The 16,187-nt window shown below is 33.8% G+C and overlaps 1 protein-coding gene across 2 annotated transcripts; it reads left to right on the top strand.

The window, feature by feature from the left end:
* Window positions 1-4,115: 4,115 nt before the first annotated feature.
* On the top strand, window positions 4,116-9,280 carry LOC145589533 (uncharacterized). 2 transcript variants are annotated; one of them, XM_081646139.1, is made up of 3 exons: window positions 4,116-4,376; window positions 6,848-7,138; window positions 7,835-9,280. In XM_081646139.1, exons 1-3 carry the CDS (start codon window positions 4,239-4,241, stop codon window positions 9,038-9,040), a joined length of 1,635 nt encoding a protein of 544 aa, XP_081502265.1. In that variant the 5' UTR covers window positions 4,116-4,238; the 3' UTR covers window positions 9,041-9,280. The 2 variants fall into 2 exon arrangements, with proteins under 2 accessions (XP_081502265.1, XP_081502264.1); XM_081646138.1 differs by having other exon boundaries at window positions 6,845-7,138.
* Window positions 9,281-16,187: the final 6,907 nt, after the last annotated feature.

The raw sequence follows: 16,187 nt of genomic DNA, 5'->3' as shown, positions 1-16,187 counted from the left end.
TATTGATTCAACTTTAAAGAAAGAGAAGATTTTACTTGCAAACCAATAGACTAGCCATTATTAGTAATTAGTTTTGTCATAATTAAATAATTAAAATGTTTTTAAATTGCTTTGACCCATTTAATTTGTAAAATATGTAACCAATATGTATTCAATATATTTATCCCTATAAATTAACTATCCAAGGAAATGATACACTAAACATTCTAAACCTCTTAGAGAAACATTTTATTACTGGGTCAGTATTGTGTTAGGTGAGTATTTGTTTACTCTACCTTACATGGCATGCAATGGATATATTTTGCATACTTAACTCATATTTTTTTACACATTTAATAAATCACCCTAAATTAATTATGGCCTGATGATGGTGCAATATGTAGGATTTGCTATAAGTAGCATTTTGGTTTGATGATTGTGCAGGATTTGCTATATATTAATACGAGATTCCATTGGTTGATTTTCTTTATATATAATTCACTCAAAAGTTAGTGCGTGTAATTTTTTTTATTATTTACTATTTATGCCCAAGGGTTGAATATTGATTTGATGATTCATTTGTGCATCCAATTTGAAAATGATATTACATCTTTTTTTTAAAAAAAAAAAACAATATAATCATATAATGCATGCAATTATTTGTCATGTAATTGAATATGAAGAAGAGAAACAAGCCCGGGGCATTGCCCGGGTCACTAACTAGTTTGTAGACTAATTATCATGTGCTTTGCACATGACTAGTATTCTAGACGCTTTTTTACGTAGCCAATAAGAGGGGACGTAAAAAAGCGTCCAAAAAACACGGGAATTTAACTTTTTACTCAACGCCCTTCCCAAGGCGTCGAGCCTTAAGCGTCTATAATTGATGGGTTTTGTAGTATTATAAAGCCCTGTTCTTTTGAGCTTTTGGGCAGAGCAGAGCAGAGCAGATTTCAGGATAGCAGAGCAGAGTCGAGCCGAGCAGAGCAGATTTCAACATTATTATTAATACTATTATTAATGTTATTATTATTATTATTATTATTATTATTAATGTTATTATTAATGTTGTTATTATTATTATTATTACTATTATTATTAATACTATTATTAATGTTATTATTATTAATGTTGTTGTTATTACTATCACTATTACTAAGTGCATATACCATTGATTTAGGTGAGTGAAAACATAAATATATGTATACCATGTTTAACATATGTTAATAGTAAAAAGATAAAAGACAACGATTTACTTATATTTATTTCACAAAAATTTTAAAATAAAATGATTTAATGAGTAATAATGATTTTACTTATAAATTTGTCTTAATCATATATTTAATACCCTAAATATAATAATGATATACAAAGTACTACTTGAAAACAACCTCTTTTTTTTAATTCTTGAATTGTATGGAAAGATTTGAAAAATAATTCAACTCAATGAACTAACAATCAATACCCACATACATATAATGTTTCTACACATTGTGATTCTAATATCAAATGTTTATAAAAGAAATTGTTAATATTATTATTTATTTTTTTTTGAAAGAATTGTTATAATTATTAGAAATTATTAATTAATAATATTATTAAATATTAATTCTTAATAGTTTGAATTATTAAATATTGATAATGATAACTATTATTATTAATTATTATTATGATTAATAAATATTAATTATCATTAATATTAATAATTATTAAAATTATTGTATTAATAATTATTATAATTATTCAAAATAATAAATTATTATCATCAATAAAATATTAATTATTATTATTATTGAATATTAATTATTATTATTGTTATTATTAATTATTATTTGAAAATAGAGTAGAGTAGAGCAGAGCAGATTTCTTTTGAGCAGCGCAGATTTGATTTGAGCAGAGCAGCTCTAAAGAACGGGGCCTAAGTGTTGTTTTGGAATGGCAATTTTACTCAATATTTTAGGGACCTAGGGTTTCTATGTTGGTTGATTTAAATGAACTTAATTAATCATCACAACATTTGAAATCCTAAACATGCATCTAACAAATAATTCATATATAAATGATCATAAATATGTAAAGCATAAGCATTTTGATGCATATTTGGCAACTAGCATGACCCCTTGAATTCTTCAAGTCTTCAAAAGGTCTTCTTTTGCAACTTCGTGGCTTTGTCTTTCAAGAACCTCTGTCTTCAAAACTTGACCAAAATTATGCAATTACTAGTATCTATGATTAAGACTAATCTAAATATTAAGGTACAAAAATACTCAACGGTACGCAGACCGTATTTAGATTTACAAAAATACATCACGGATTGCAGTCCGTATTTTCTATCCTAATCGGGCCCCACTAGTTGCCATTTTATTAAACCTGTGAGATAATATACATTCCATTCATCCATTCACTATTTGTGAATGCCCCATGCATTTTACAACGATAAAACAAGTAACAATGCATAAACACGCAATAATTAGTAACTAATCTAGGTGGTTAATCCAATTAACACGCCTAATTAAACTAGTCAAAGTTATTTTAACCGATTATGTAAATAAGCGCAATTAATATTTGAAGCTCCCACTAAATTCCGCATCTAACTTAATTAATCCAATTAATTAAGCCGGTAAAACCCAATTATTTGCCAAAATAAAATTTTTTGCAAATGCCGCTCAAAAACCGAAGCCTAGCCTCCAAAATTTATTAAAATAATTAAAACCAAATTAAATTAATAAAATAATTAAAACGACAAATCAAGCAAAAAATTACATAGCCCAAAATATCCAAGTGCCTAGCACTAAGACTTGGAGTGCTCACAACTCGCACAACCGAATGATGCTCAATGAACGTGGGAGTGGGACACGATGTCCCTAGGCGTTACATCGCCCACATCAGCGAACTTTCACACACCAATTCGTGGCCCATTATGGCCATGTTGCACGAGCTCATTGCACCACATTGCTTCGCAAGCAATGTCTACGCATATTACCCTTAATTATGTACCAAGTTACGCACTAAAAACACGCTCAAAGCAAGCTCAAATGCAAGCACCCTAAGCGGCTTACCCACGGTAAGCCACAAGGCTGCCATGGTGCGCCAAGGGCTACACGCACAGCATCCATACACGGCACACACAGCAGCACCCAAAATTGAGGCACCCGTGCAGCCTCGGCAACCCATGGCTGCGTGAGCAGTCCGGCTGGCCGAGAGCTAGCTCGGGCTTCTTCGGCCTCGATTTGAGGTGCTCATACCTTGGGAAAAATCCCGATTTTGTGTGACACATTTAATCAATTCTAAATTAATTTTAGAATCAATTAATTTTGAGGAATAATGAAAATATAACAAGTCCAACTTAAATAAATTCATCCAAGTGCATAAAACCAAAAATTATTCCAAGAACTATTCTTTAATAAAATTGGTTTAATTTGGTGCAACAAAAATAAGAGGGAAATTACTCACTATTAATTTAATTAATTAATCTTGATATTTTGACAAAATAAAAGGGAGTTGGAAAAATGAACATAAATTCAATAAAGATTCCAACTTTAATAGAGCATGAATTAATTCTAGCTAAGACGATAATACAAGTGGTTTCCATTTAATGAGGTTTGGGGACTTGGGGTTCAAAGCTCTTTGTATGCATTTTTAATTAAGATCATTGGATGAGAATGTGACATGATGTTAAAGGTTGTTGTATGATGACGTGACAGTATACCGGCGTAAGAAGGAATACACGTGACACATATAAATGCCTTTTAATATATAGTATGGATTCGTGTATCGAACGAGACAAAAAGCTAGTTAACATTAACATATTTCTACTCTATCTTAAAATTTTGTTGTTTTGTTTATATTATCATAAAATGTTGTTATTTTGTTTATGTTATCATGTGAGTAATGTCACCTAAACCACGACTATTTAGTTCGAATTAAGTGAACTTATGCGTGTGTAAATTAATTAATCATTAATCATCATTCTTAACACAATAACCGGCCAACCCCCTTATCTTTCTCTCTCCTAATCACATTAAAATAAAAACACCTCGTGTCATTTTATTAAAAAATAACGTTTTATAAAGCATCTTCTCGAGCTCTCAAACAGAAGCAATCTTCTTCCCCACCTTCCTTTTTCCGCCTTATCACCCCCCCACCCCCAAAAAAAAAAAAAATTCGAAACCCTAGCTTCTTCGTCAACGATTTTTTCGTTTGATTTCATCTATTCTTCATCCTTAATTTTCCTTAACTAGCTGTTCTTCTGTGTTTTAATGGCGTCTGGATCTTCTGGTTCAAAAGGTTTTGATTTCGCTTCGGATGATATATTATGCTCCTACGAAGATTATGTTAATCAGGAATCGTCTAATGGAAGTCACTCCGATCCATCTATTGGAGCTAACGCTAACAAGGTATTTGTTGGATTTTTGAGTTTTGGTTTTGTTTTGTGTTGATTTTTTAGGGTTGATGATGCTGATTTGTTGAGGAATTTGATCGGATCCTAATTAGGAAGTTGTTGATGCTATTAATTGTTTTGTTAGGGTTAATTGCTATGTTCTTTAGGAACAAATTTTTGTTGCTAAGTTAAATGTGTTTCCGTTTGCAAAGTTATTTTTGGCGATTTAGAGATGATTTTATGATTTTGATTATCAGAAACGTTGTTCAACGGTTTTCTTCATATATCAATTCATTTGGTTGTTGAATCAGAATTTGATAGTTGGTGTAGGTGCAAAATGTATTAATCTGGTGACAAAGCCATAAGCTTGGAGATTGACAATCTAATATTATCTGTTACGACCAGCTATAGATTGCAATGCCTTTGAAATTGCGGAAGATTAGAGCTAATCGTGGAACTAGAGCTCGTGCTCGAGGGTTTTGTGTCATTTATTCTCGGGATTTATTCTGATACCTGGTTCATTATTTGGCTTTACTAAGATAAGAGCTTAGTCTGTTTTGTAGTTGTGTGACATTTAGTCTACTGCGCCTTTGTGCTTAGTAAATGGATAGTGATTACAGGAGAGTGATTAATGGAGGTTCTCATGAGGGAATGATGGTGCTTTTGCTGTCACCTTTTTCCTTCATCTGTTTTAGAGGTAGGGTGTCATATATTTGTGGAATTTTATGTATTTATTAATTTTTTTTTAAACAAGTCAGATAACATACGAATAATTTGACGTTGTGTGGTTTGTAAATGATCTAGATGGAATCGTCCAAAACTATTAAATTCACCAAGTTAACAAATGATCACAGCTGTTGGTTGTCTTGGTTGAGGTTTTATTTTTTTGTTGATGATTTGGGGTTTTAGAGCCAGCAATGCCTTTTGGTTCTGGATTTTATCATTGTTGGAATGCAAGTATGCTGTGGATGAAATAATGCTGTGGAACATCGAACATGACATTATCTCAGTCTTCATGTATTAGGGAGGGTTAAAGCCTCTCACTTCTAGACCTTTTAGTCCAAACCATTGGTGGTAATAGCTGCTTTTTTGGGTTTCCTTTGATTGTCGAGTAACTGACCCAATTTTTCTTGGGGCTCTCTAGATTTGATGCTATGGATGTGATCTTTGTATTACATACAATGTGTAAAACGAAACACCTTTATATGTGCCCCTTCCCCCCCCCCCCCCCCCCCCCCCCCCCTCCTAAAATTTCCTCTGCCAGAACAAAGTAATAGCTGCTCTAGTTGGGTATATAGGAGATCTATATAAGAGGGAGAAAATACAAGTGGATCAGGCTGATCAACTTGTATTGTTTATCAAGGGGTGTGGTGGTCTTTTCCTTGATTTAGTTGGGGGTATCCAAGTAAATTCCAATCCTTATGTTGTTGATGTCTAACGGGATACGTTTGACAGATAGCAGAAATATTTAACAGCAGTTAGATAACTTTTTGGATCCCATAGCACCGTCAATTACCGTCACTGCGGTGTTGCTTTCGAGGCTTTGTCTTCTACATTCGCTTACTAGAATTGTTGTTTACCTTCCAATAATGGGTTTGTTATTGGTAATCAAGTAGTGTTGTTGGAGTCCAGTTTGTGGTAGATTAGTCCAGTGACATTCAACTAATTTTTCTTCCCTTTAAACTCTACTAAAAAATTTCCCAATAATGGTGATTTCCATTGAAGATAATCAGGTAAATTTGGCACAATTTTAGCTTTTTTTTTAAAAAAAAAATTTCTTACCAATAATCCGATGTAACTCCTATTTTCTCCGGTCCATTAATTTGGATTCCTTTGAACCAGCGCATGAAGTATTAAATTGATTACTTAGACTCTTAGAGTGAATTCTAATTTGAAAGTAAATAATATGGAAATATATATATATTTATCCAATTATACCTTAAATCCATTAAATTCAGTAGTGGTTAAAAGTTTCTCTCTCCTCGCAGCTACTTCGCTGCTCTGAGTTTTACTAATTTGTGAAAAGAACAAAGTTACTGTAAAGTAACTATGTCCAAACGAGCATTAACAGCCGTCTCTTAACGTGAACAAACAACCCATTCCACTTTTGTTGAGTATAATTGTATAACGGTGCAAAGGAATATTAAACTAATAAAGCACAAAAACCAAGACAAGTACACCACCTGATTAACAAAACATGTTAATCAGGCTGATCAACAAAACATGTTAATCAGGCTGATCAACAAAACATGTTAATCAGGCTGATCAACAAAACATGTTAATCAGGCTGATCAACCGGGGCCTCCTCATATAAGAGGCACTGTAATATTTTATTTGCTGCAATGAAGTTTAATGTAACTGTGGTTTAGGAATGGAACTTTAGCTGATTGTTCACTTAATGTTGACATCACTGTTCTGCCTTTAACGTTAATAAAGAAAAATATTTGGTGTTGTTTTTGTAAATAATTATTCTGATTTTCTTAGCAGGACTTTCAGAAAAGCAGGATTTCAAGGTCGTCAGTGTTTCCTACAACTAATGCTTACAATCAGCCTGAGGAATCTTTGAGTCAAGAAATGATTTCAGTAGTTGAAAGGACCATGAAAAAGTATGCTGACAATCTCATGCGTTTCCTGGAGGGAATCAGTTCCCGTCTCTCACAGTTGGAATTGTATTGCTACAACCTTGATAAGTCAATTGGAGAAATGCGCTCTGATTTAGGCCGTGATCACGGGGAAGCAGATTCTAAGCTGAAATTTCTGGAAAAACATCTTCAAGAAGTAAGTTACTTTTGCTTGACCTTCTGGGCATCTCGCTGAATATGTGAACCACATGGCTTAAGTCATCTTAACAGGCCCTGTTTTGGCATTTATTAACAGAGGTTACTGCTAGTGGAGAGTCAATGTCTTGTGTGTCATGCATATCAAGGTAGCCTGTAGTTTTTGAGCTTGGAATTTATACACTTCTAGAATTAAACAGGTATTAGTCGCAGCTAGAAGAAACCCCCAAAAAATATTAATCTTCCGAATGTTTTATAGGCATCAGAGCTTGCTGCTATCTACTGTGTTGCACTTGTGCAATCCTGTAGTTCCAAATGTTTTATAGGCAATGCACTTGTTAGCATTGGCTCTACTTCAATTTACTCTCATTGGGCAAATGGATCTTATTGAATTATGTGTTTTGGTTGCTGAGCTTATGTTGCTTCAGGAGCATCAAATCAAAAGACAAAAATCTTTATTCTGATTTAAACATTCTCTAGTCAGGAGATGGTTGTTTACAATTTTGTGCACTGCTTAATTGATATTTCATCATTCTGCTGTGAGGTTTAATTTGTATCCAGCTTGTATTGCAAGATGATGCCACTGTAGGCTGTGGGTGTGGATGTGGTGTCTATCTGCAGGATGTTCAATCATCTTTTTTTTTTTTTTTTTTTAAATGTGTGCCTGTCGAATCTCATTCTTTTAAACTAACTGTAGGTCCACAGATCAGTCCAGATACTTAGGGACAAGCAAGAATTAGCCGAAACTCAAAAAGAACTTGCTAAGCTTCAGCTTGCACAGAAGGAATCGTCGGCAGGAGCACAAGATGAGAGGGCTACTGTATCTGCCTCCGAGACAAAGAATGATGATGTATCAGATACTCCTAACACCCAACTGGCTCTGGCCCTGCCTAATCAAATTGCCCAACAACCTTCCCACCCTGCTGCTCAGCAGCAGTCTATTGCACCTTCACAACCGTCATCACAAAGTCATAGCCAGATGCAGTCTTATTATTTACCTTCTAATCAGTTACCAAATCCTCAAGCTCAGTCACATCCATCATATCTTGCAGCTGATGCCCAGTATCGAGCTCCTCAGATAGCACCACAAGCTCCCCAACAATCACAAACTCAAGCAAGCCAAACTCCACAGACCCAACAATATCCTCAGTATCAGCAGTGGCCCCAGCAAGTTTCCCAGCCTATGCAAATGCCACACCAACCACCAGTACAACCACCCCAGCAATCACCAATGCCCCCATCCCAGCAACCACCAATGCAACCACCAAATCAGATCAGAGCTCCAGCTCCCCAGTCAAATATCTATCCTCCATACATGCCTAGTCAACCTGCAAATCCGCCTCCTTCAGAGGCAATATCAAGCAGCATGCCAATGCAGATGTCGTTTCAAGGAATGCCACAGGCAGGGGTGAATCGTCCAGAAGGAATGCCCTATGGGTATGGTGGCCCTAGTAGACCTATTCAACCCCAGCCTTCCCCTCCACATATGAAGGCTGGCTTTTCATCTCAGCCAGGTGATGGATATGCAACTAGTGGATCTCACCAACCTATATCTTCCTCAGGGACATACATGTTATATGACAGTGAAGGAGGTCGGTCTCATCACACTCCTCAACCAAGTCACTACTCTCAAGGCAGCTATCCTCCCACAAATCCTTCACTTCCAAACATGCCACCCCCAAACAGTACCAATCTTATGATTCGCAGCCCTGCCCCTCAGCAATACGTTCGCAACCATCCTTATAATGATCTCGTTGATAAGCTGGTGAGCATGGGGTACAGGGGTGATCATGTTATGAGTGTGATTCAAAGGCTGGAGGAAAGTGGGCAACCTGTAGATTTTAATGCTGTGCTTGACAGGTTGAATGGTCATTCTTCAGGGGGTTCTCAACGAAGCTGGTAATGTTTAAAATAAATCCCGGTGTAGCGCAACTGCATCTATTATCATTGGAGTTGCACTGTCTATCAATGTTTATAATAAAAGACTAATATGATATGCACGGTATTTGGTTGCATTTGGATTTAGAGGTCCAAGATCATTGTATATTTGGATATGCTCCAAGTTGTCTTTCAGTACCCAGACTTCTTGAAGGATTGTGACAGTCTGACTATTTTATTATGTGAGATTGTCTCTTTATTTACCTGCTGTAGCTCAGTATATCTTCACTTTGGTGTTTGTCATTGTGTTGCTTGATTCCTATTGATATAATGATATGCATCAAGTTCTGTTGAAAATCTTTGTCTGGTTTGGAGAATTATTCAAGGCGCACCTTTGTGTTGATGTTCAGATAGTGACCGAATAAACCCATTAATCTATATACACCTATACTAAAGCAGCCTTTTTGGAGGGAATTTTTCCGCTTAAAACTTTTTTTTTTTTTATTACTGTATTTTTTTTTTTAGAATTATTAACTTCCTTAAGTAGTGGTGGTGGTGGTGGTCGCCAGTCTGTGACTGCTGCCCCTTGGTGGCGGATGATTGTTCCCATTCTCTCTCTCTCTTTTTCAAAACTTAAAAATAAGGAAATTTAAAAAAAAAAAAATGCACACCACTTTTGTAAAAATCTACTCTTTTTACAAAATTATAAAAAAAACCACCTACATAACCCAAAATAAGTAGGAATCACCACCCTATTCTATTGCGGCCTGTTTTTTTGTCTATACCGGCCTATTTTTCGATTAAAGGTCTATGTGTCACCACCCTATTGGTCAAAATAAAAAATAAAATAAAATAAAAAACAAACATCCCACGACAGGCACCCCCTCCCCCTTTCTCCTGCCACTGCACCGTACACCCCCACCCAAACCAACCAGTTGCCGGACAACCCCCACCCCAACATAGCCACCTCCAACCAATATACTTGTCGGTGAACCCCACCAAGCTCACCACAAGTTTTTATAGTACCTTCTTTTTCTTCTTCTTTTTTACTTTTTACTCCATTGAAGCGCACTCTGAGTTCTTCGTTAAAGTGGCTATTGAGCTTTTCTCTCACTCCATTGAAAAGGTACCTGAGGTAGGATGAATCGCCGGCAGTGGTTAATTATGGCTGTTGCAAATTATAGGACACCCAAAAATTTAGGGTTAGGGTTTCGAGGAGAGAAAGGGGAAACATTGGGGACGAAATTGGAGGGGACTTGGTGGCCAGGTGAACAGGTATGGGGCTTGGTGGCCAGGTGAACAGGTATGGGGCTTGGTGGGGTCTGTCGGAAGGGATAGTGGTTGGAGGTGGTTGGTTAGGGTGTGAGGTGGTCCGGCAGGTGGTTGCTATGGGTGGAGAGTGGCAAGAGAAGGGGGACGGGGTGATTGTCGGAGTCGACACGTGGATCTTCTAGTCGGAAAACAAGCCAATATATAGGAAGTGTGGTGATTCCTACTGATTTTGAAGCTTTGTGGGTGGTTTTTTTTTTTTTTTTTTTTTTTTTTTTTTAAATTTCGTAAAACATTTCTCAAAAATAATACAAACTTTGAACATTAACAATGATTGATGAGGCAAGCTACAACCTACAAGGTGTTGTAGCTAACCATTGTAGCACTTTATAGCTTGACACCGTTGTAGTTTAAAAATCCGAAGTGGCAAAACAAGCTACAATATGTTGCACCTTGTTTTTGAAGATGTTCTAAGCTTTTTTTTTCTTTTTTTTTTTTTTTTTTTTTTTCCTACTGGTGTGTCTTTTAGTATATGATACTCCGTAGTTATTGATAACGGAAAGAATATATACAATCTAATTACAAATTAATCATTATAGTATAGAATATACTACACATACTTTGCTATAATAAAATAAGAAAACCCAATACTAAATGAGTGGTGCAAGGTGCGCCATACAGGCATACACATAGATTGATGATTGATGTCATTTTTTCTATTGATCGACAATTCATTCATTGATTTAATTTAAAGTCTACATCACAAATGTCAATTACACTTATTTATTGGAATACTCCATGGGTTCCTATTTTTTGCCTTATTGGTATTGACAATATATGAGTTAAATTGTAAAAATTTTGACCATAAACTTTCCTTAATATATAGTTCATCTTATTGTATACTTTATTAATATTTTTTTATTTATAATTTCACTGATATATAATCAATCAATCAATACTATATATTAAAATAATCACCAGCCTAATCCCTAAAATACACGTGTCGCGTATATTAAAAAATCTCCCTTTAAAAACTTTATTTCTTTTTTTTTTGGTTAAAAAAATTAAGATAATGTATCTTTTAAAAAAAATCTACCGCCTAAGCAATAACCCAAACAATAGAACAATTACAACTATTTTAAATAAATATATTTTTTTTTTACATTATATATAATAAAGAAAAGTGAGATAGCTGATTAAAAAAGATTATAAACAACTAACAACATAGAGTCATAGTGATTTATAAAAAAAAATTAGTGAACATCCGAGCGTTGCTCGGGCGAAAAACTAGTAAATAGATATACATAAAATTTGAGCCCCACCTACAACCTATGAGAGGTACTAGGTCAATAGGGTGTATTTGGGAGATAATTCTTATTTTCGACTTTTGAATTTTTTTATAAATTGACAGTAAAGTCTAGAATTGACCCAATGCACAATAACTTATTGTGCACCCAATCATCTAGTATATTATATGAAACGTGATTATATCATACGAAATGTGATTATATTATTTGAAAAGTATTATATCATCGAGAAACTAATTATGTAAATGTATCATTCAAAAGGTGAATTTATCATTACAAAATAGTATCAAACAATAATTATATCATCCAAAAGATAATTATATCATCTGACTAAATTATTTAAAATACGTCTATATCATTCAAAATATGACACACAACAAGAAAATTATATCATCTAAAAAAAGTGATTATACATCCAAAATGTGACTATAAACCGGGTCCATAATCTTGCGTGGACCTGGTCCACAATAATAGTAACCATTATTAAACATAGTAACCTTATTTTTAACATAGTTATGTTGAATGATAGTGTGGACCTGAGGTTTATATACACAATTGACGTTATATTAAACATACGGACCATAATTTTAACATAGTAACCTTATTTTTAACACAGTAACCATTATTAAAACTTCTATGACCTTTAATGTTATTGTGATCCTAAAGTACAATGTTATGTTAAACATAGTGACCCTAATTTTAGCATAAAGACCTTTATTATTTATATTGAACCGTATATTAAAAAAAAATTATTAAAAAAAACCTCTTATAGCTTTTTTTTAACAAAATAAATTCATTAATAAAAAGTCATCCGCTATCCACAAATGAAATCTAAATTAACAAATACACATAATAGAGTCAAATAAAGGTTTCCTTCATCAAAGCTACGATTGTTGAACAGATCTTGGCTATGGTACATCCCTCGCTTACATCGCTGAAAAAATGCAGCCTTTTCGGAGAGACGCTCTAACGATTTGTTGTAGTCGTAAAGATGATTATTATATATTCACTAAAACGCATTTAAGAGCTCGACAACCGTTGCAATCTCAAACAAATGTTTACTAACGTACGATAATAGGGAAAATGATGATAGCTTTTGTGATAAGCCCTGACACACAAATAAATCCCAACGAAAACCAAACAACTAAACTAACAAAAATTAACGACTCACTATAAAGAGACATTCCACCATAGGGAGACAGACGAATATCTACACTACTCATATAGATTTATTGAAACCTAAAAAGCAATGCCATAGAAATACAAGATTAAAGGGTCAGAAATAGTCTAATATTCGAAGAAATTAGACTATTTCCGACCTAAACGACCAAAATAATATAAACCCTGGAAGAGAAGAGGAGAGAGGAGAGTCTTATAATGTCATAATGACTTTTATTTCAACATAATAACCTTTATTTTTATATAGTGACCTTTTTTATATTATTATTAATAAAACAATCGTAGTGTCTCTAATGTTAATAATCCACAATAAATTAGTGTGAACTATGTCCATTTAAGAATTGGTACAACATTACTCAAAGTGATAGGTCAAAGTTCATATGGTCAAATTTATATGGCAAAATGCGTTTTTTATATTAATAAAAATTAGAGTGAAAATAAATATATGAGTAATGTACAAGTCAAAATATTGCGATAATTATAAAATGGAGGAAGTAATTGAGAATATATATATTTTTTTGAACAACAAAAATATTTCATTAATTAAAAGTCATACGACATCTACAATAGAGATTCGACGGTAACAAATACATAAGATATTGAATCAAATAAAATTTTCCTTCATAAAAACTACAATCGTCGAGTATATCTTGCATTGTTGAACATCTCCCGCTTATATCGTCGGAAAATACAACCTTGTTGGAGAGACAATCTAACGATTCATTGTAGCTGTGAGGATGTTTTTCTTCTAATTCATCTGTCTGCATTCGAAAACTTGATAACTTTTTCACCAACAAAATAATTTCACGACAATCCATTAGATCTAATATTATGGATTCTAAACTAAGAAATTTCTCCACCGAAAAGAGGAGATAAACTTTGTCTTTCGAAGGAGGTTGAAAAACCCTTGTCTTTCGAACGAGATTGGAAACCCTTTCTTTCGAGGGAGAAAAGATCCTACCAAAGGGAGAAAGTATTATTATAAAACCTAAATAAACTTTAAAGAAACAAGGATTGAGGCTTTCTACCGATTAAAATCAGTGGAAGATCCTTTAAAAGTCAACAATGAAGGCTAGGGTTTTGGAGAGAGGAAGAAGGAGAGAGGAGAGGTTTTTTTTACTAAATTGAGAATACATAAAAAGTGTAAAAGTCAACATAAAACATTTATTTTGATGATAGGGGAGTAAATAGTATTCCCTTCGTGTTTTAATAAGTGTTACACTTTGACTTTTTTCACTATTCACACAATGGTTTTGACTTGATTAATTTACCAATATATAAAAAACAAATGCTATTGTATAATATATTGTTGGATTCGTTATAATGAATACTTTTATATTATAAAATTTCCAATGATTTTACTCCGTCCGTCTTTATATTAGAGTCTACTATTCTTTTTTTTGGCAAATCAAAATTAAAGCCCCATTGTTAGAATCTTTTCCTTTTTAGCAAGTTTTTTTTTTTTTTTTTTTATTATTTTTTTTAACCTCATTCTCCTAATTTAATCCCCAAATTATCCTCAATTTTTACTTATTTTTTGTGCCAAATATTTTTAGCATTTATTAATCCACCAACATATGTTCTCTATCCTCATTCTCACTTTTTCTTCTTTTTGGCATTTATTAATCTCTTTTTTCTTTTTCTCTCACTTGTTATTTAATCCACTTAATTTACTTTGATACTTCCAATCACATGGTTTAAGGAAACTATAAAAACCTTAATTCCTGTGAAAAATGAAAAATGAGATTCTAATAAAAGGAAGGAGGGAGTAGTAATATATTATTAGATAAATTAATGGTCAAAATAGTGTTTCGATATACGTGTTTGGTCAAAGTGTAACACTTGTTAAACACGGAGGGAGTAATCTATAACTAATACTAAAGTAGCAACCGCTGATGTCATCTTTTTTCAAATTTGTACACATGGCGCTATTTCATGAAAAGATTTCCCGCTCAAATGCATTTTTTTTTTAAAACGAAATGCTAATTAATTTTAAACAGATACTGGCCATTATTTAAGTAATTAATTTAAAATAAGTACCTAAGACTTTGGTGATTTATGTTGATATTAGGTTGTTGGAATCTTTATAAGAGTTGCTAGCATAGTTAAAGTCAATTAAATTGAACTTATGAACATTTTAAACTCAAATTTTTTTTTACAAAAATCCAAAGATAAATTACTGATAAACCCGTGCATTGTATGGGTGCTAAGACTGCTAACCTAGTCCATAATTAATTCCCTCGCCAAAAAACGTCTACTGCAGGTCCACGTTATCGCAAGATTTTCGCATCTCAATCTAAAATCTCCATACTCCTCACCACCAAATCATTGGAAATATTAAAGACTGATCCATTCTTATTATAAAAGCAAAAAAAACATAATTTTAATTTTTAATTCAGGTGAAGTTTGGATCTAAGTCGAATAATCTAGGTATCCCTAACAATTCATACTGGTCAACTACATTATAAAAAGGACAAAAAAAAAATGATAATATAAGAAAATATACTTTCCCTTCTTTTTTATACTTTTTCCGTATAAAAAAAATGATAATGTATTTCGATTTTTTTTTTTTTTTTTTTTTTTTGTTTTTGTTTTTGTTTTTGTTTTTGATAAAAAGGAGACGCTCAAGATTGTTCTAACTATCGAGGAATTAAGCTTATGAGCCATACTATGAAGTTGTGGGAAAGGGTGATTGAACAAAGGTTGAGGGCATGCACAAGCATTTCAGATAACCAATTTGGTTTTATGCCTGGGAGATCTACTATGGAGGCAATCCATTTGATAAGACAAATGATGGAGTTTTATAGGGTAAAGAAGAAAGATCTTCATATGGTCTTTATTGATTTAGAGAAGGCATATGACAAGGTGCCAAGAGAGATACTTTGGTGGGCAATGTTGAAGAAAGGTATCCCACGAAGGTATGTAGACCTAGTTAAGGATATGTATCGGGATGTGTCAACAAATGTGAGGACATGCGGAGGGTTGACAAAAGATTTCCCTATTACAATCGGATTGCATCAAGGGTCTGCATTAAGCCCTTTTCTTTTTGCAACGGTTCTAGATGAATTAACTAGACCAATTCAAGATGAGGTTCCATGGTGTATGCTGTTCGCAGATGATATCGTTTTGGTGGATGAGACTAAGGATGGGGTTAATGTCAAGTTGGAGCAATGGAGGCAAAGGTTGGAATCTAGAGGGTTTAAGCTAAGTCGGAGTAAGACTGAATATTTGGTATGTCGTTTTGGCACTCAGAGGGGGACACGCAATGAAGTGGTGAGTTTGGATGGAAAGGATTTGACCATGAGTGAATGTTTTAAGTACCTAGGGTCGATCATCCAGAAGAATGGTGACATTGATCAAGACGTGACCCACAGGATTAAGTCAGGGTGGCTTAAATGGAGAGCGGCCACGGGAGTG

This window comes from Chenopodium album, chromosome 17 (assembly GCF_948465745.1).
Source record: "Chenopodium album chromosome 17, dcCheAlbu1.1, whole genome shotgun sequence".
Lineage (NCBI taxonomy): Eukaryota > Viridiplantae > Streptophyta > Magnoliopsida > Caryophyllales > Amaranthaceae > Chenopodium > Chenopodium album.
Note: the sequence above shows the minus strand (reverse complement) of the source record. Positions and strands in the feature narration are given on the sequence as shown.